At 32.8% G+C, this 22,570-nt stretch overlaps 2 protein-coding genes across 11 annotated transcripts in view; both read right to left on the bottom strand.

The window, feature by feature from the left end:
- The window catches only part of grk3 (G protein-coupled receptor kinase 3), a 146,470-nt gene extending 141,476 nt beyond the window's left edge, over nt 1–4,994 (bottom strand). For 8 of the 9 annotated variants that reach the window (XR_015500516.1, XR_015500517.1, XR_015500518.1 and 5 more), the window contains exon 1: nt 3,121–4,994. Coding sequence is in view for 2 of the 9 variants with exons in the window: in XM_087269696.1 (XP_087125822.1) it covers nt 3,121–3,233 (113 nt within the window). In the remaining 7 variants the exon portion in view is untranslated. 9 annotated transcript variants of the gene reach the window in all.
- Nucleotides 4,995–9,747: 4,753 nt separating this feature from the next.
- cryba4 (crystallin, beta A4) lies at nt 9,748–21,643 on the bottom strand. 2 transcript variants are annotated; one of them, XM_087269488.1, is made up of 6 exons: nt 21,606–21,643; nt 20,911–20,957; nt 16,175–16,293; nt 13,959–14,100; nt 11,528–11,670; nt 9,748–9,971 (listed from the first exon to the last, which is right to left on the bottom strand). In XM_087269488.1, the coding sequence occupies exons 2-6, from the start codon at nt 20,947–20,949 to the stop codon at nt 9,824–9,826; spliced, it is 591 nt and encodes a 196-aa protein (XP_087125614.1). In that variant the 5' UTR covers nt 20,950–20,957; nt 21,606–21,643; the 3' UTR covers nt 9,748–9,823.
- Nucleotides 21,644–22,570: the final 927 nt, after the last annotated feature.

Raw genomic sequence — 22,570 nt, 5'->3', positions numbered from 1 at the left:
AAAACAAAAAAATAATTAATCCAATTAAATAGAGTCGGACTGACATCTCTCATAGTTCCGATAAGTAGCCCAAACTGTCTGTCAGCAAATGCAGATTTGAACAACTGCACAGCTGTTTGTTCGCAGCTCCGCCGCGCGTTCACGAGAGAGAGCACGCGCGCACGATTGGTAAAAACCTGCTGAATCAAAACCTTTTAAAAACCTGAATCTATTGGAGTTACCTTTGCACGCTGGAGAAAGGATGACACCATGTCAGAAGGATTTCTCTTATATAGGTAATGTTTTAAAACTGTTTTAGCTTCACGCAAAGCTGATGTAACGTTAGATGTTGTTGTTACAAATGGGTTATATCTTCACAGAAGTGTTGTTCAGCTACTAAAATCTTTCGATGAAAGATTGAAAAGACTATTTTCAGTTTCATAAGGACCTTTTACAGCATCGATGATGTAGATTTTAATTAGTTTAACAACAAAACACAAGTAAATACCGATATTCCGTCTAGCCTCTCCCTATATTGTTTACCATGCAACTCTAAATATTTGCTCTGAAATAGCATGTCAGTTTGGCTTGCACGTCGCCGGACAAGCACTAGTTGCTTTTAGCACATGAGAGAGGGTTCTTTTGCTGTGCACGTGTTTCAGGAGGCGTGGCTCCAGATGGCAGGGAAGGGCCTGTGATTCAGAGATTTATGCTAAGCTGTTAGCATTGTGGAAGATCTATGCAGGAATCCTAAAGGTAATTTCAATACCTTTTTAAGACTTTTTTTAAAGTATATTTGAAGACCCCATCACCCCAACAAGTTCTAATCAGTATCAAACCTTTAACTTAATAAACTGCTGTTGATACACAGTTGTCGTTAAATAAATCAATGGAGCACAACCGTGCAACAGAACTCAGACAAGAACACAGCTTGCAAGAGTAAATTACGTAGTTGTGTTCAGTGACAAGCTTCAGCCACTGTTTAAACTTGTCTTTCTCCAACCAGGAGTACACAAACTTACATTTTCCCATTTTGCCGTGTATTTCGCTCTATGGTTTCACTACATGTGGAGAGCATCACATCACCTTCATGCGTTTGTCACAATTTACATGACATCACCTGGACGGAGGAGCTTGGGCAGGGCGGCCCGACCCGAACAAATCACGTGGATCGAGCACGCCGTTGTAAATATTAGGAGGAAAATAAATATTTATGCTTTTTTGGAGTCAAACACTTTGGACACGCTTGAACAAAATTTAAAACCTCGTAAAAACGCAATTAAGACTTTTTAATACCTTTTAAGAGCCTTCATTTTCTCGTAATTGATTAATCAAGTTTTAATACTTTTTAAGATCACGCGGACACCATGTTTTAACCTGGAATCTTCCATGAAGTTCTACATAAGGTGAGAAATATGATTACATATGAATAAGTAGTAGATTTTTAGACGTAAACTTTAAAATGTAAAAAAGAAATAAGTCTTTGTCATCAAAATATATTAATTGGTTGAATTTACAGGAACAGTACTATCTAGTGATATTTATTTTTATCAGGACATGAGGTGACTTGCATTGCGATATGAGATTTGTGTCTCATTACTAGACCCACGTGGAAACTGCGCACGCAGAAATCCGCAGATTTCCACAGACTTTTAGCCCATCATTGAGTTTATTTATTCATTGTGTAAATGTATGTACATTTATATTATTTCAGTTTTTACATTATTTTCAATATATTTGACTAATATAAAAATGTTTATATGATTTATTTACAATACAGTTTGTAAGTAATATTTTCTGACTTTTAGTAGAGATATTATATAAAAGACTTGCTTTGTTTACCAAATAAGTGAATCTAATTGGATTTGCATTGTAAACATTTAATCAAAGTTAAAAAGGTATGTATTAATATATAACATTTTTAGTTACGATACTCCCAAATGTTTGCAGACATTTTTTTTTTTACAAAATTCTGCGCAAAAATAGCAAAGTCCGCAGATTTTGTGTGGCCCTGCTCATCACCCAGCTCTAATTTTAATCTGGTTATCTACAAAATTGGTAATACGCTTTCTTGATCAATGTTATCCTTAAACTGATGTGTGATTTGAATGCAATAGAAACCAATATATTGAATGTATCCATGTGCAAATAAACACTGTGCAAAGAAACAGTTAAATGCATAAACCAAAAATGAGATATAAAGAGCATACTACACACATTCACCATGTCATACTACAGTACAATAGACACAATGTCTTCTTAGACGTTTCCAAGGTCTCACCATTCAAAACAGCCATACAAAACACCAACAAAAGGAATTTGTATGCCTTAATGAGTATGCAACACCAAATGTGAAGCCAATATCAGAATTTCGACCCGTTTACAGTGAATATCACTGCAAATCTACAGGTGATAAGAGCCATTGATTCACATGGGGGAATTTTCCCAGCAGGCCTCACTCAGTAACTGCTGAATAACCTCAAAAACATTAAACACAGCACTAATTGTGTCACATTGGCTTTCTAAGTTAACGAACAACCAATAATCAGGATTTTGCAGATGCTTAGAATAAAGTGCTGTAGAGGTGCTATGGGATAGTACTAGGCAGTAGTTTAAAGAGATCGTTCACTCAAAAATGAAAATGTACTCACTGTTAATGCACTCTCATTATGAGATTCTTCTGTTGAATACAAAATAAGCTGCTTTAAAGAGAGCTGAAAACCTGAAACCATTATCCAAATACTGTGGAGGTCAGTGGTTAAAGGTTTCCAACATTCTCCAAAATATCTTCCTTAGTGTTCAGCAAAAAAAAAAAAAGAAAAGGGTGTGTAAATCATGTCAGAATTTTCATTTTTTGGTGAACTAGCTCTTTATTACTGAACAAGACATGTAACATTCACTGTTATAATAACCCAATATGGTGTTTACCTCCAAACATAATGGCACTTTTATGAAGAGAAAGAAAGCAAACAGTGTGAGAATGAGAAGCCATTGCTTAAGATGGTACAGAATTTCAAGCGAAAAGATAAAATTGCACAGTTCACATCAGATAAGGCAAACATTCAGATGAATTAGTAGCCGATTGTGTTGACATGTCAACAAAACATGTCGGAAATCATCAACGGGGTCGTTTTTGCTCACCTGGGTTCGGGGAGGATGATTTTCTTGCTCGCGCGGGCCGCTGGAGTCGATTTGCTCTTCTCCATCGCCATCAGGTAACTGACGTCGGCGAGAACTGCTTCGAGGTCCGCCATCTTCGCCCTCTGGGTCGAACCGAGTCGCTAACGGTACCGGAGGCGGCCGTGCGGGAGCGCGAGGGCCGGTGATGGTGCGCGCGCGGGCGGACTCAGCACGAGACAAGCGCGGGAGCCGATCTGATGATGAAGATGATGATGTTGATGCGCGAGAGAGGCGCGAACATCTATTCCAGCCTCAGGGTTTTAATAGTCGTGTTTTTCCCCTTCTGAAGTCTCTCAGAAATCAACCATAATGAGACAAAAATCCACAGAATAAATGTACGGCGTGCTTGTGTATGAAGCAGATCCAGTGGAGTTGCAGAAATGGCTTCTGTTTTCACTGAGGAGGAAGAAGAACATACGTGCGTGGCATCACCTCCAAAATAATAACACTTCTTCTAGATGGTGATGATATCGATTAAGCGATGGAAGCCTGCAGAAGCCCCCCATCCAGCACCCACCCCCTTCGGGTGAGTTCACCGAGAACGACCCACCTGCCACCGGTAGAAACACCGTCAAAAAATGACGTTAAATCGAGCTATACTGATGGCGGGTGAATAACGAACTGACCACTAAATCAAGATAGCCAAAACGACCGTTAAAACCGACAACTGACGCTATGTCAACGAGCGGGGTATCCTTGTGGTTTAAAAATAAAGCAAAAAACGGACGGTTGACGTTAGTATGCGCTAACGTTCAATCACATTTAGCACACTTATAATAAGGGTTTCATACACATATAGCATCCTCCTCTTCTTAAAGATGGTGGAAATCTGCGTGGAGAAACATAAATAACGGCTGTCGATGCGACGCGGTTTGCATCCAAATCCGCGAAAATTGAAGATCTGAGCGTCAAACCCTGCAGATCTCACAAACAAATCCCCATTTTAGATGCTCGAGATCCGCCTGTCACTCCTGTTTGCTGATCTCCTTGATCTCACAAGCCAATTAAACGGGAGAAATTAAACTGCGCTGTTTTATTTTTAAAGTGACAAGTCTGTTGCATTGTGCCGTGCGAAGCACAGCAGTTCCTCTCGGTAACAAAAATGGATTTGCTTGCTCGACACTTTATTTATATAATACGAGGTGTGCTGTGAGATACTGCTCTACTGTAACCTTACAGATGAGAGGGGGGGCGCTAGAAAAGGAAATAAGCAAATGTGAACGACAGCAATCCGAGTTTCCTTTTTCTAAAAACAAAAAAATAATAATAATCGAGTGGTGTCACAAAACGTGGTCCGATGAAACCCTCGAGACAAGTAAACACTGACAAAACGCTCTACTGTGGTGTTTCAGTACACAAAAACACGCGTTAAAGCTGGAATCTGTGCGCTAGATCTTGCGGAACTTCATATGCATGGCTGTGCGTCTCGAACTCCGCTTATATGGACGAGTTTCGACAGAAAAAAAACAACAACACGACGTGGCTTTTAACCCAAACACGCTTCGCTCTACTCTTCAAAACGCGCTTTCCTCCCAAAGAGATTTAGGTTTAGATTTTTCGACGCTTTTACCGAAAGAAACCACTCTTTTCTTTTCCATCCGTGTTTGGGTCGCAGATCCAAGTCTTCATCTCTTCCGACATCACTCAACAAAAACACAATATCCGTCCGCATAAAAGCCTCCAGTCCGGCTCCACGCAGAGCCTCCGGGGAAGAGTGCTTCTTGAGGTTTCCCTGTGGTTAATCCAGATGGGAATATGCTAGTATTTTCTTGTTTTAGTGCTTGTGTGTGAGCTGAGCCCCACGGCGCGTCGTGAAGTGAAATTCAGGCTCTTCTGAGAGCTGCACTTCCTCCCAGAGTCCCAGCGGCCAGTGCGGCGCAAAACCCGGCGCTGGAGCTCTGAAAAACACGAAGCGGGTAGAGTCATGACGCGGAGCTGGATTCTAGTGAGACCGGACAGGGAATGATCAGAAAAAACGGGTTTTGCTAGAGGAAAAGAAGCGATAAGAGACGAGTACATTTATTTTTTTATTTTTTTTTAATTTATGTTTTAATGCCATATCAGCAGCAATGGCTATATAATTATGGCAAAACATATACTAATAAATATACAATATATAATCATAAAATCAAATTAGTTTCTTAACAAACATACATTGCAAAAAAAACAACAAAAAGTATACAAGTAGCAACAACACTGAAAAGAGTCATTTACAATCTTTTAGTTTGATTAAAGATAAATATATATAAAAAAAAAAAATATATATATATATATATATAGTTTATATATATATATATATATATATATATAGTTTATATATATATATTGTTTATATATATATATATATATATATATATATATATATATATATATATATATATATATATATATATATATATATATATATATATATATATATATATATATAGTTATATAGTTTATATATATAAACAATAACCCATCCATAAAAATCTTTTTGATAAAATAGGAGGTATAGAATTTTTTGCTTAATGGTAATGTTAATGTTTTGAAATCAACGGGGTCCTAAAATAATATCTTTAATAATATATTTAAGTCCCCCTAAATTATTAGTCGCCTGTTTATTTTTTTCCCAATTTCTGTTTAACAGAGAGAAGATTTCTTCAACACATTTCTAAACATATTAGTTTAATAACTCATCTCTAAAACTGATTTATTTTCTCTTTGCCATGATAATATAAATAATATTAGACTAGATATTATAGACACTTCTTCAAGACACTTCTATACAGCTTAAAGTGATGTTTAAAGGCTTAACTAAGTTATTTAGGTTAACTAGGCAGGTTAGGGTAATTAGGCAAGTTATTGTATAACGATGGTTTGTTCTTTAGACTTTCAGAGCTTAAAAGGGCTAATAATTTTGTCCCTAATTTTTTTAAATTAAAAACTGCTTTTATTCTAGCTAAAATAAAACAAATAAGACTTACTCCAGAAGAAAACATATTATCAGACATACTGTGAAAATTTCCTTGCTCTGTTAAACATAATTTGGGAAATATAAAAAAATAAAATAAATCAAAGGGGGGCTAGTAATGCTGACTTTAAATATATGTATATTTCACTGTTGCGACCCCAGATTAATAAAGGGACTAAGCCAAAAATAAAATGATATAATGAATGAATTTATTTTTTATTTATGGAAAATTCAGTGTAAATGCCCAGTAACAATAACATTTTACTAAATTTAAAATTGAAATGGGTCACTAGCTTCATTTATTAAAAGAGACCAGAAAAATAAAGAAAAGAAAAACAACAATATTTTAAAGCCTTAACAGTTGTTTTTAATATATATATATATATATATATATATATATATATATTTAGAGCTCTGGATGGGGATTTATTTTATTTTATTTATTAAACGACCAAATATATTGTTTTTTTAACATCAACCCCAACCCCAAACTTACCACACACTAACACAAAAACCATATTAATTGTTTTAAACTGTCACAAAAAATATTATATTGAATGTGAGGATCTGTATCTCATCTAGACTTGAATGAATAACCTTGTATGTGTATATTATATTTAAATCTTATATTCGAAATACGGATCTATCGTACATTTAATTTAATTTCGATCTTATATTTTGCTCTTTCTCTTCTTTGTAAAAAGAAACTACGCGCCAAAGTTACTACAGCGAAGGCTTGACTCATGCATATTCAATAGATCCTTCTGACGTTGCTTAGTAACCTTCCTGAAGCGCCCAGTCACGTTACTTCATTAATATTCATGATTCAAACCTTCCCCATAGAAGGACTTTTCAATTCGCCGTCTGAATGTCGCCCACTCATCTGCCAGCAAATCAGTGAGGCTTACCGGCGTACGTCATCATGCGTAATTAATATTCATGACCCACGGCTAGAGCGTAGTACTGTAGGAAGCTCTGCTTTGCTGCCTGCGCCATGTTATCTAAATAAAAATGGTTGTGTAAGCGCATCCCACCTCTTTTATCAACACTGCATCTGGACAAAACAAATGCAGATTTCTTGGTTTGTTTGAGTTTCTTGTTTCAGTTCCTGATCTTGCGATTTAGTCTGACAAACAGTGACATTTAAATTAGGAACAGGTTAAACCATGCTGTTCTGTTCAGTGAGTTCAGATTATATCGAGTTTCTCTTTAAATCTGATTAATTTATTATCGATATTATTTGTGATCATGTGGCTTGTATGATTATTGCCCCCTCTGGCGGAAAAAGGGAGAAAATGCATCTAAATAAATAAATAAATAAATAAATAGGGTTTTTTTTATATAGAAAGCATGATGGATTCAAGAGACTTATGCATCCTTTCCAAAAATAAATAAATAAATATCAAAATATGGGTGAAGTATGAGTGTCTCCATCTTCTGATGGCTACTTCCAGCAGGATAACGCAGCATGTCATAAAGCTCAATCATCTCAGACTGTTTTCTTGAACATGACGATGAGTTCACTGTACTCAAATGGCCTCCACAGTCACCAGACCTCAATCCAATAGAGCAGCTTTGGGTGTTTGGGTGTTTGGTGGAACAGGAGATTGGCATCATGGATGTGCAGCCGACAAATCTGCAGCAACTGTGTGATGCGATCATGTCAATATGGAGCAAAATCTCTGAGGAATATTTCCAGCAGCTTGTTGAATCTACGCCAACAATGATTAAGACAATACTGAAGGCAAAAGAGGTCCAACCTGGTACTAGTAAGGTGAACCTAATAAAGTGGATGGTGAGTGTAAATGTGATTCTCTTTGAATTATGAATAAATTCTTTCTCACAAATTGATTAAAATAAACACAGTGGTTTAAAGGACGATTGCAAAATATAAATCTTTAAGATGACAATTAATGAGTATCTTGGGCTCAAATTGTGACACCTTTAATTATGTCATCAAATGAATTTTAAATATGCCTAATAAGAAAACTATGAGCAAACATTGGCATTTATTGGGCGTTTTTAGATCAAAATAAATAAATAAATAAATAAATAAAGTGTTTTTTTTTGCATAAAAGTCCAAATTTTGTTTGTTTATGTCTTTTGAGTGTTTTCTGTGAAAACTGTAGAAAAAAAATCATTTTCAGTGAAAAACAAATCAGTCCACATTCATTTTAGCATATTTTCAGTAAAAAACAAAAAACTAAATAAGAGTCATTATTATTATTTTTGTTTCAGAGAAAAGTTTTACATTATTTTTCATGTGCTTTCTGTAATAAAATACATACTTTTTGCAGAAAAAAGTGAAAAAGGTCAATTTTTTGTTGTAGGAAGTTCACATTCTAGTTTTTATGTCTTTTAGTGTTTTCAGTAAAAAAAAAAAAAAAGGAAAAATATGAGTCAGCTTTTGAGAAAAATAAATAAAAGTCCTCATTAGTTTAAAAAAATATTTTTGTTATTTCATTACATATTTTTTTGTTTTTGGTAAAATATACAGTTGAAGTCAGAATTATTAGCCCTCTTTGATTTTTTTCTTCCTTTTTTTAAAATATTTTTTAATTGATGTTTAACAGAGCAAGGCCAGATAATATGTCTGATAATAATTTTTCTTCTGGAGAAAGTCTTTATTTGTTTTATTTTGGCTAGAATAAAAGCAGTTTTTAATTTTTTAAACACCATTTTACAGTCAAAATTATAAGTCCCCTTAAGTTAATTTTGTTTCAGATACTCTACAGAACAAACCATCGTTATACAATAACTTGCCTAATTACCCTAACCTGCTGAGTTACCCTAATTACCTAATTAAGCCTTTAAATGTCACTTTAAGCTGTATAGAAGTGTCTTGAAGAATATCAAGTCTAGTATTTACTGTCATCATGACAAATATAAAATAAACCAGTTATTAGAAATGAGTTATTAAAACTATTATGATTAGAAATATGCTAAAACAATCTGCTCTCTGTTAAACAGAAATTGGGGAAAAAATAAACAGGGGGGCTAATATATACTTCAACTGTATATACATACATAAATATGTTTTTTTTTGTAGAAAAAAAAATCAGTCCACATTGTAGTTTTTACATATTTTTTAAAGTGTTTTCAGTAAAAAAAATAAAAATAAAAAGTCTTTATAATTATTATTATAATTATTATTCTTGTTTCAATTCTTTTGTAAAAAAAATTGGGAAAATATGAGTCATATTATAATGAAAAAAATACAATATTATTGTTAATTCAGTAAAAAAAGAAAAATATTGTTTATTGCAGAGAAAAAATTATTTAAAAATCTAATTATTTTAAAAATATCTTTCAGTAATAAATTATTATTATATTATATAAGTCATTATATGTATATATATAATTTTTTTGTTGTTGTTGCAGAGAATTTCCTTTGAAATACACTTTTTATTTCATTTTTTACATTTCATTTGCAGAAAATAAATAATGAAGTCCACATTCTATTTGCCATATCTTTGCACCAATAATTACTTCTATAATAATTCTAAATGTGTAATTAAATGCACACCATATCCCTATTTTAAGTCTGAAAGTGTCCAAAACTCCTCTGCGTTTCTGTGAGGCTTCAGCAGATGCGTGTTTGAGTGTTTGGACACAGATGTATGACAGGAGGTCAGTGAGGTTTTAGAAAGACAGTTTATTTAGCATTGGGCAGAAAGGGGCATGAGAGATTTGGCAGGGAGCAGGGATGCGTTACTGCTGGATACGGCGGATGGACTGGATCTGAGGAGTCTGGGAATGAGAACCGAACTCACGGAATTGTTTGTACTCGCCACAGTGGCGGTCGCACTCCATGATGTACTGGTATCCACGGTAACCAGGGAACTGGTAGCACACAAACCTGCCGGGGGGAAAAATAGACAAGCGGAGATCAGAGATGAGGAGTGAAGCCGAAATCACACAGGGAGAGTCATGAAACTGTTCTACTTTTAGTAGTTTGTGGCCAATTTGTACAAATTCATAGAGTTCAGTCGTATATTTCCCCCCCAGTCCAAACATGCGCTATTGGGGAGTTGATGAACTAAATTGGGCGTAGTGTATGAGTGTGTGTGTGTGTGTGAATGAGTGTGTATGGGTGTTTCCCAGTATTGGGTTGTGGCTAGAAGGGCATCCGCTGAGTAAAACATATGCTGGATTAGTTGGCGGTTCATTCGGCTGTGGCGATCCCTGATGAATAAAGGGACTGAGCTGAAGGAAAATGAATGAATGAATTAATATAATTTTCATAAATAATAATATGAAAAATATATAATTATTTTCTTTTTTGCAGAAAAAGCTTGTAAAAAAGAACATTTTCTTTTTGTTTTCATGTCTTTGAGTGTTTTCAGTAAAAGATTGTAGTAAAAATCTAAATTTCAGTAAAACAAATCTGTCTACGTTCTAGTTTTTGCACATTTTGCTGGGTTTTCAGTAATATCATAGGAAAGTAGAGTCATTATTATTATTTCAGTCTTTCAGAGAATAAATAATAAAAAAGCACATTATTTTTAAGGTATTTTAGAGTTTTCAGTAAAAAAATCAATAAACCTTTCAGAAGAGAAGTACTTAAGTAAAAAAAAAAAAAAAGATCCACATTCTAATCACAACTGGAGCTGGAGATGAGCAGATCATACTAAAATAAATGAATGAGATCATGCACATTCATATGAATTAGTCACGAAGTTTAAAAAAGGGGAAAAATATTCAAATATTAGCAGAAAAAATCTAATAAACACTCCACATTATATTTGTTTACCTTTGAGAGTTTTCAGTTAAAAATCTGTACATTTCAGTCATAAAAATCAGTCCACATGCTAGTTTTTAGGAAAAATAAAAACATTATTATTATTTTTGTTTTTCAGAGAATAAATAATAAAAAATGCACATTATTTATATCTATTTTAGAGTTTTCTATGAAAAATATATATACTTTTTTTGCAGAGAATAAAATAATAAAAAAGCTTCACATGTCAATCCCAACAGGAGATGGAGATGAGCAAATCATACTAAGATATTAGAATTACAGTGTACAAATGTATACCAATTACACACTGAAATAATATATATATATATATATATACATATATATATATATATATATATATATATATATATATATATATATATATATATATATATATATATATATATATATATATATATGTATATAAGTAAAAGAGTAGTAGTAAAAAAATGTGTAAATTTCATTATAAAAATCTGCTGAGTTTAAAAAAAATTTAGTTTAAAAACAAAAGTCATTCTAAAAAATATATTGTTTTTAGTTCCAGATTCTAATCCCAACCAGAGATCGAGATAAGCAAATTGTGCTAAACTGTTTAATGAGATGCAAATTTATGCATTAGCCACTAATTCTGAATTGGCAAGGATAGTGTTGATAGAGCAGAAACAGATACTCACGCTCCGGACTGAACACGCAGAGAACCCACTTCGTTGTTGCACCATCCCATAGCCTGAAGGGAAGGATAATCGTCGCTCAGCTCGCCTTTACGGCCCAGGTAATTCTCCCTCTCGTAGATGGTCATTCTGCACTCCCTGTGGTTCTGCAGAGAGATGAATAAATAGAAAATAAAGTTTTTAAAGTAGATGTTGTATCAGTATGTTAGTTTTAACGATATCCATAAGCTAGTGTGCTTCAGTACAGTGACAACGTTCACATTTAGAAGACATAACCCTGATATAAACATTCCAATCTTTCAATTTGCCACTTCCACCTAAATGAACCAACGATTTTATTTTAACTTCACCTCATACTTCAGTTTCTCATCAAATCTTCGGACCAATCAAATGTACTGATAATATCCTAGCAACCAATTGGAAACACCCTAGTGACCTCCTAGAACACTCTACTCTCTCCATGGCAACTTGTAGAACACATAACTAACTACATTGTAGAACAATGTAACTAACACATGGAATTAACCCGGCAACCACCCAACAGCTGGAATTTACCTAGAAACCTCCTGGAACACTGTACTATCTCCATAGCAACATGTGGAACATTTTGAAATAATGTAACTACTACATAGCTATGCCCCGGCAACCACCCACCACCTGGAAACTCCCTAGCAACCTCGTAGAACACTGTACTATTCCCATAGCAACATGTATAACATTTTAAAACAATGTAACTAACACATAGAAATACCCCGGCAACCACCCACCATCTGGAAACTCCCTAGCAACCTCGTAGAACACTGTACTATCCACATTGCAACATATATAACATTTTAAAACAATGTAACTAACACATAGAAATACCCCGGCAACCACCCACTACCTGGAATCTACCTAGAAACCTCCTTGAACACTGTACAATATCTGTAGCTACATGTAAAACATTTTAAAACAATGTAACTAACACATAGAATTACCCCGGCAACCACCCACCAGCTGGAATCTACCTAGAAACCTCCTGGAACACTGTACTATCTCTATAGCAACATGTGGAACATTTTGAAACAATGTAACTACTACATAGCTATGCCCCGGCAACCACCCACCACCTGGTAACTACCTAGCAACCTCCTGGAACACATTTTCTATCTCAATAGCAAATATGGAAGAATTTGAAACAATGTAAATAATACACAGCAACGCCCCGGTAACCACCCACCACCTAGAAATTCCCTAGCAACCTCTTGGAACACTGTACCATCTCCATAGCAACATGTGGAACATTTTAAAACAATGTAACTACTACATACCGATGCCCCAGCAACCACCAACCACCTGGAAACTCCCTAGCAACCTAGTAGAACACTGTACTACCCCCATTGCAACATGTATAACATTTTAAAACAATGTAACTAACACATAGAAATACCCCGGCAACCACCCACTACCTGGAATCTCCCTAGAAACCTCCTTGAACACTGTACAATACCCATAGCAACATGTAGAACATTTTGAAACAATGTAATTAATACATAGCTATGCCTCAGCAACCATTAACCACCTGGAAACTCCCTAGCAACCTCTTAGAACACTGTACTATCTCCATAGAAACATGTAGAACATTTTGAAATAATGTAGCAAATGCATAGCAACGCCCTGGCAACCACCCACAACACAAACATCTGGTGGTTATTATTTACAGTTATGAAGAATGTAAATGGCTAAAATGCGAACATAAATTAAAATAAGAGTGTATGCAATATTGCGTAAGTTACTTCAAAAAACAATTTATTACTAATTATATAATAAATTAAACTATATTTAAATTACATTTTTAATTACTTTGTCTGAAAAGTAACTTAACTTTAATTAATCGACTCACTACTGCACCTAAAATCTACTGAAATCTCAACTTAATCTAGTGGTAAAACAAATAATACAGTTATTCTGCCTCTCTGAATTGATTTAATCAGAACTGGTACATTTCTTCACAGTATTTAAGGCAAGCAAGTTATAAGTAACTGCAATTAAATGACCTGAAAATAAGAAGACAATCTTTTTTTAGCAGAAAAGTAATTTAATTACATGAACAAGTTACTTTATTTCTATAAAATTGATCTATTTATATAAATGCTTAATGTAAAATCACCAAATGTGGGTGTATGCTGCAAATAAAATTCCCTACGGCGACAAATAAAGTTAACCAACTAACTTTGTTACTAATTACACTTAACGATGTGTGCAATAACCCTCAACCACTCCATTCTCACAACACTGTCATGTTTACTTTGCATTGTACATTTAAAATCAGCTAGATCTATATAGAAATACATTTTAATATTCACTCTGATCTGATCAAAGCAATGCCCAAAACCCATTGATAGCAGTTATTGTGTGAGTTTATGTGTGTTGTGATTGGCTGAGCTGGACTTACGGCGCAGGAGATTGGTCTAAAGGAGGTCATTCTCTCGATGTGGTAAGCATTGCTTCCTCCAAAGGAGTCGCACTGAGGATATTCTCCACGCTCCAGCACAAACTGATGACCCTGGTAAGAAGCGTGCTCATAACCGACCCACCTGTGGAGAAACACACAGCGGTTAAACATCTGTGCAATAACTCAACAATAAACTACACAGAAACAACCTTTTCTTAGTACATTTCTGATTTTATGTCCAAGAAAGTTACTAAAAAGCAGTTTTAAACAGTGTGTTTTTATTTATTTGTAATTTTATTTAAAATTTATCTTAATTAATTTATATTTAAATATATTTTACATGTATTTATTTAAATATTTATTTACTGTTATTCATATTCTTTATTTGTTTATTATTTATTATTATTTTATTCAATACTGATTCAAAATAAAGCTAAAATAAAATCTTATTTACCAAGAAAATATAAAGCATGAATGGTGTGAATAAAATTAAGTGAAATAAATAATAATAAATAAAATATAATATCAAATGTCAAAAAATGAAATAAACATAAAAATGACAAAAACATAATGGGATAAATTTAATCTAAAAATAATAAACCAACAACTAAAAACTGTGAAAGCTTATCTAAAATATTAACATAATACTATAATAGTGTAAATAAGATATATATATATTAGAAACATTTACCCCAGGAAATTAAATAATTATAAAGAAATATTAAATTAAACCTAATATTTTTCTCCAATAGTCTGTTTATTGACTACTTTAAAGAATATTTTACAGAATAGCATGATTAGATGTTATTTATTAAGTAAAATAATAAAACAAATTATAAATATTATATTAAAACATGCTTAAAATAAATAAAACATTTTCCTTAGCTACAAAATAAAGAAAAATAATAATAAAAGTAACTCCATGCCTTACAGTTAATGTGAAGTAGAAAGACTGAATTAATTTGCTCTTGTAAATCACACTTCAATAATCTTTTTCTTCAAAACGAATTCTTGGCTAGAGCACATTAGCGTTTCATTTCAGCCCGACCTCATCCTCCCAACATCAAAACATTTTCCTAAGTGACCTGCCTGATCAAATTAAGGTCATATAAATGAATGCCACACAGAATAAGGACACGGTTGTTACACAAAGCCAAGAATCACCGCTACCATTGCTCATATTTAGGATTAGTGACTGAAAAAACAAAGAATTAAATGTTCGTGTTTAACTTCTGGCACTTAAGCACTGTCTGGGATATGATCATGGTGCGAATTACAGGGGGGATTAATAACCGTGCTAATTAAAGCTTAATCCACCCCAGAAGGACATCAAAACAAAATGTAAACAGATCAGTTATTTAATAATACGAAGAAGTGTTTTTCATCTGTATTTTAAATAATACTAATTATATTTACAATAATAGATACTATAAATATACATTTGACCACCCCTATAACGGATCATACCATTGTGAACGCATAATCGCGCCAATCAATTTGTGCGGGAAAATCCTTCAACAGTCTAACCGGCTGATCTACAGCACCGATTGACATCGTAGGTATTCACAAGACACTTTTCTCCTAAAATAGGTGTTTGCAAATACATATATTCTTAAAGTAAAGTCAAATTACACTATAGTTTGATCTAAATTAACCTAATTATAGCTGGATATTTTGTCCTCTTGGATATTTTGTCACCCAATTTCTGTTCAATAGAGATTTTCTTCAGCACATTTCTAATCAAAATAGTGTTAATAACTCATCTCTAATAACTGTTTTCCTTTCTCTTTGTCATGATGACCACATAAAATTAGACTAGATATTCTTCAAGACACTAGTATTCAGCTTAAAGTGACATTTAAAGGCTTCACTAGGGTAATTAGGGTAAAGTTAGGGTAATTAGGCAAGTCATTGTATAACAGTGGTTTCTTCTGGAGACAATACATAACAAATCTTGCTTAAAGGGGCTAATAATATTGACCTCAAAATGGGTTTTAAAAAATTAAAAACTACTTTTCTTCTAGCTTAAATAAAACAAGTAAGACTTTCTACAAAAAAATATATAAATATATTAGAGGAAAAACTGAAAAATTCCAGAATCTGTTTATTATAATTTGGGAAATATTTGATAAAGAGAAAAAATAATAATTGGAGGGTGAATAATTTTGACTTCGTAATGGAGTTAAAGTGTTTAAATGGCTAGTGTAAAGACTCACGCTCCACTCTCCACCCTCAGTGAACGCACGCTCTCAAAGCCGAACTCCATCACGTTGCAGCACTCGGAGGTGAACTCATGATGACGGCCCTGGAAGCACTCCTCATCATACACGATGATCTGGAAGACAGAGGTTGGGCACCTTTAAAGATTTCAAGCGCAAAGTCAAACTTGTGCATGCTGGAGAACAGACACACAGGTGAAAAAATACTACAGTAATGTTTATTAAATATACACTGTTTTAGAACCATACTATATTAAAGTACTTGAGTTAATCTGTTGTGGTGATTCTGCAGTTGCTATGGTAACACAACAACTATAGTAATGTGAGCAAATAAATCGGTTGTGGTGATTCTATAGTCGCTATAGAAACACAACAACTATAGTAATGTAAACAAATGAATCTTTTGTGGTGATTCTGCAGTTGCTATGGTAACACAAAAACTACAGTAATGTTAGCAAATAAAACTGTTGTGATTCCATAGTTGCTATGGTAACCAATAACTATATTAATATAAGCAAATAAATAAATCGTGGTGATTCTATAGTCGCTATGGGAAAGCAACAACTATAGTAATATAAAAAATAAATCTGTTGTGGCGATTCTACAGTTGCTATGGTAACAACAACTATAGTAATGTGAGCAAATAAATCGGTTGTGGTGATTCTATAGTCGCTATAGAAACAAAACAACTATAGTAATGTAAACAAATGAATCTTTTGTGGTGATTCTGCAGTTGCTATGGTAACACAAAAACTACAGTAATGTTAGCAAATAAAACTGTTGTGATTCCATAGTTGCTATGGTAACCAATAACTATATTAATATAAGCAAATAAATAGATTGTGGTGATTCTATAGTCGCTATGGGAAAACAACAACTATAGTAATATAAAAAATAAATCTGTTGTGGCGATTCTACAGTTGCTATGGTAACAACAACTATAGTAATATAAAAAATAAATCTGTTGTGGCGATTCTACAGTTGCTATGGTAACAACAACTATAGTAATATAAAAAATAAATCTGTTGTGGCGATTCTACAGTTGCTATGGTAACAACAACTATAGTAATATAAAAAATAAATCTGTTGTGACGATTCTATAGTTGCTATGGTAACCAACAACTATAATAATATAAACAAATGACACAATACTGTCATTTTTTACAACTATACGATATATTATATTACAACACACCACAGTTTACTGTAGTAAAAACTAAAGTAAACTACAGAATTTATTACGGTTTATCAGCTCACTACAGTTAATAAATAATTAAGTATTAACTGAACAATAGTTAATTAGTATAATACACTTTACTATAGTATGGCTCAAAAACAGTATTTACTATATTTACTATAGTATGTTTTTCATGTGGGCACACACGGGATGTACACTAAGTAGCCTACAAATTATAAACAATTAGCAATGCGAATCCCTGTGTTCACATTTATAACAACTCATTAACCCTTTATTGGATGAAGAAGAACCATATATGGTAACTTCATTGACGTTGATTATTAAGGGCCGGTGTCCTGCATATTTTAGTTCCAACCTCAATAAAACACACCTAAACCAGCTAATCAAGCTATTTTTAGGTATACTAGAAATTTCCAGGCAGGTTTGTTGGAGGTAAATTGTGTTGGACACCCCTGTTTGGGTGTCTTGTAATAACCACTAATAACCCTCCAGGGGAATTTCCATTGAGTATTGTAATTAGTGTCCTATAATGAGTTAACTTAATGTAGGAAGAATTGTTATTGAGAGTTTTGAGCTTACTGCCACATCAGCTTCAATGGCTGTTTCATGGCAAAAACAGACCAAACTTGGCTAAAGTCACACTAAATGTTAATTTCATGCAAAAAAGTCCATGCTAAATCTTATCTTCAAGGGAAAGTCGTGAAGTTAAGACAATATTAACTTCATAGGAAAGTCAAATAAAGCCCTAATTTAATCTTTAAGAAAAGTAAAGTAAAAATCTCACAAATAACTTAAATTTCATGCCAAATATGTTTTTTAACAGTGTGACTTGTAAAGACCTAAATAAATATTGTAAATGAAAAAATATCCTAATTTCATGCAAAAATCTAATCCATAATGTAATGCAAAACCTTCATTTTTACGTACAAGATGCACACACACACAAAAAATCACATTAATCCTTAATTTTTTATTTTGGACTGGAATTTTTTATTGGACTGTTTTGGAGTATCCAAGTTAAATGTAAAATCTAGTGTCTCCAGTAAATCTAGTGCCTCCTATAAGACATCTTGTATAAATGACCTTATAGCTTAAATCAAAAGAACAAATTCACTTTCTTCCTACTAATGGCTGGGTTTTAATATTTGGGCACTGATCGCATTCTGCTTGCCACATATTTTTAGAATATACAATAAATATTTGTTAACAATTTTAAGCCAAAGGAGTGGTCTTGTACAGCTAAAAATAATGATACCAGAAGTCTCGTTAAAAATTTGGCTCTATCTCTTATATTAAAAAAAGATGGATAAAAGCATCTGTTTTTAATTTTAGTAAAACAAACTTTACTTAATTAGCTCAATAATTGCAGTCCTATATTCTGAAGTAGAAAAACGGCAGCAGTGTTTTCCGAAACAACAAAGGCTTACAATCACTTTATACAGTATACTCAAAAAACACTGTGACTGATCAGTTCCTATAATCAGTTTTTAAAGTATACTAAAATAACAGCGTAACTAATCAGTTCACAGATAAGCACATTAACATTACATTTTAACTGTCTTTGTACATAAATAGTAAACTTAAGTGACCTGCATGGGTGAATTAAGGTCTCATGAAAATTTGATTTCATGCTAAAAAATATAAAGCAATTGCACAAGAAAGATTAATTTCATGCAAAAAAAAAAAAAAACCTAATAAAAAATAAATGCATAATAAACGCTCCAAAATAAAACATTAATTCTGAAATTAATGCAAAAAAATATTATTAATTATTAACAAAAATTATTTAAAAAATTATTATTAATATTATATATATATATAATACAAAAAAGTCACATGGATCGTTGATATCATGTAGAAATCTTAATTTTATGCAAGAAAATGTAAAATATGCAAAGAATTTAAATATAAATTCATTTTATGCAAAAAATGTCAGCTCAAAAAGCTTTTTAAAAAGTACAAATTAGAAAAGAAAAAAATACACAATGTTAAATTTATGCGAAAAGCAAAGCAAAAAGGACGACACAAAATTTGAACTTCATGCAAAAACACACGCATGCTGGAGAAAGCAAAACTGCAAAAAATGCCACAATATGTTAATTTTTATGCAAATAAAAATTTAAAATCATACAATAAACTTAAATCTCATGTAAAAGATTACTTTTTTTTTGCAAAATATTACTTTTTAAAATAAATAAATCAATAATTGCATGCAAAGAAATCAAATGAATCTTAATTTCATGTAAAAGATCTAAGAAAGATCTAATGTAATGCATAAAAGTCAGTTTTTGTTATAAAATTAAACCTTAATTTTATGCAAACAACACAATTAAAAACTGCTCACATTAAATCTTAATTTTCTACAAAAAAGCAAGATGCAAATGTCAATTTCATACAAAAACACGCATGATGGAGAAAGCAAAGCTGCAAAAAAAGTCACGCCAAATGTTAATTTTACAGTCAAGTAAAAATTACAAATATTACAATTAAACTTAATTTCATGCAAAATATGAAAAATTTTAAATGTGATTTCAAAATAGAAATTTGCAAAAAAAATGAATTCTAATTTTATGTGAAAGATGCGAAAAGGATCACATTAAAACTTAATTTAATGCAAAAAGAGTCAGTTGAAACTATAATTTTATGCTAAATAACAAAAATGCTCACATTAAACCTTAATTTCGTACTCAAAAAGCAAAACGGCAAAAAAGTTTATGCAAAAAAAAAAATCTCACTACATCTTATCTTCATGCAAAAACACATGCATGCTGGAGAAAGCAAAACTGCGAAAAAGCATCAGACAAATTGTTAATTTCATGCAAATACAATTTTATCCAAAAGAAACATTTTAATCTAATGCAAAAGAGTACTTTTTTGGTGTGATTTCATAATACAAATTGTAAAAAATAAATTAGTAATTTCATGCAAATAAATCAAATTAATTATGTGAAAGATCCAAAAAAGATCACATTAAATGTTAATTTCATGCAAAAAAAAAACATTGCAAAAAAGGTGACACTACATCTTAACTTAACATCTTAATGCAAAAACACACGCACGATGGAGAAAGCAAAACACAGCAAATGTTAATTTCATGCAAAAAAATCTCAAATTCAAAAGAAAATTCAACAAATATTACAATTAACCTTAATTTCATGCAAAATACAACCATTTTAAGTGTGATTTCATAATAGCAATTTGCAAAAAACAACAAGAAGATAAATAAATCGTTTCATGCAAAGAAATCAAATGCTAAAACTTTAATTTTATGCAAACAACATTATTCAAAAATGCTCACATTAAACCTTAATCATTCCTAAAAATGCAAATGTTAATGTAATGCAAACAAAAACACCACCAATTTAATCCAACACAAAAGCAAAATAAAGAAAGGCTCACAATAAACCTTAAAATCATGCAAAATTAATCGATTTAAAAATGCAAATTATACTAATCAAATACAAGCAAAACCTTGCAGATGACAGCATTTACGTCTTTCAGATCTTATGCATCTCTTTATGCCTGTCATACATACCTTCCAATGGCCAGAAAACTTGGTGCAGTGGTGAGTCATCTCGTCTGCTTGAAGAAAAGCAAAAAAAACTCAAATTAAACACATAAAACCTAATAAAATAATTTAAAATCTCAAATTAAACTCATAACTACTATTAAAATAATAAAAAAATCTCAAATTAAACACATAACTACTATTAAAATAATAAAAAAATCTCAAATTAAACACATAACTACTATAAAAAAACTCAAATTAAACCATAACTACTATGAAAATAATTTTTAAAAAATTCAAATTAAACACATAACTGCAATCAAAAAAAAAAAGATTAAAAAAATTAAACCATAACTACTATCAAAATAATAAAAAAAACTCAAATTAAACACATAACTGCAATAAAAATAAAAAAAAACTCAAATTAAACCATAACTGCAATCAAAATAAAACAAAACTCAAAATAAACACAACTACTATCAAAATATTAAAAACTCACATTAAAAACGTAACTAATATCAATAATAAATTAACAAGCCGATCTGTACATCTCTAAAAAGCAACATGAACACTACAAAAATCCTCAGTTTGAGCATGTGCAAACTTTTCGGAGCCGTTCTCACATTATCAGACCAAACGCAAAGGCTTCTCGGTGTCAGTATGAATAAATGAGGGAGGTTTTTTGGGGACAGAAACGGGGGCCGTAGCGGAGCAGAACTCACCTCGCTTCGATGCCCTTGGGACGTCCTGATGTGAGAGTGAAAGCTGGGCATGTGCATGGTCCCTTTTAAAGCCTCCCCTGGCAAAGGGCCCAGCAAAAGCCCCGGGTCAGCAGCGAGGGAGGAGTCTGCCATTGTCCCATGCACAAAGCAGGGGTTAAATGTATACAGACTGGAGAAGTGCAAACGCCACACTATCAGCTTCTACATCCACAGCCGGACACACATGTACAGTCTATAGGGAGGAACATCTACAGTCATTATCTGAAAGATTCTCATCTCTTTTTAACTTTAACCCTTGTGTGCTGTTCACATTGACTCCCCTTTGGTTATGTTGGTGCGGTTTTTGCCTCATTGACTTCCATTATAATCACATTTATTGATTGCAAAGCCATGACGGCAGATCATCATGTGTTCTTGATTGTTGCTGGTTTTCTCAGTTGAGGTGGAATTTGCGATTTCAAAATGTCAAGTTTTTAAAAAATGCCAAAACATTTACCCAAAATATGTCAAAATAAGATTTGTCACCAAAAAAAATAGTCCATTTGCATTTCACAGAGAAAGTTATGGCCAAATTAAGACTCAAAATCACCCAAGAGTGGATGAAAACATCCCCAACAGCACACACAAGGGTTAAACTATGCTAAAACTGTAATGTTTTTAAACATATGACGTGTTCAACTTGAAAATGACAGTCAATCTTCAACGTTTTGCTGCATAGATTCATGCTTGGTCTCATTTTAAAGAAGACCCTTTTCAGATTGTAGCTGAACTTTAAAAAGTTCAAATGAACTTATTAAGTGCATTCATTCATTTTCTTTTCAGCTTAGTCCCTTTATTAATCTGGGGTCGCCACAGCGGAATGAACCGCCAACTTATCCAGCACGTTTTTTTTTACGCAGCGGATGCCCTTCCAGCTGCAACCCATCACTGGGAAACATCCATTCGCATTCATTCACACACATACA

The sequence above is a fragment of the Danio rerio genome, chromosome 10, assembly GCF_052040795.2.
Source record: "Danio rerio strain M-AB ecotype USA chromosome 10, GRCz13ab, whole genome shotgun sequence".
NCBI lineage: Eukaryota > Metazoa > Chordata > Actinopteri > Cypriniformes > Danionidae > Danio > Danio rerio.
The sequence above is the reverse complement of the archived record's forward strand: the minus strand, read 5'-3'. Positions and strand labels throughout refer to the sequence as shown.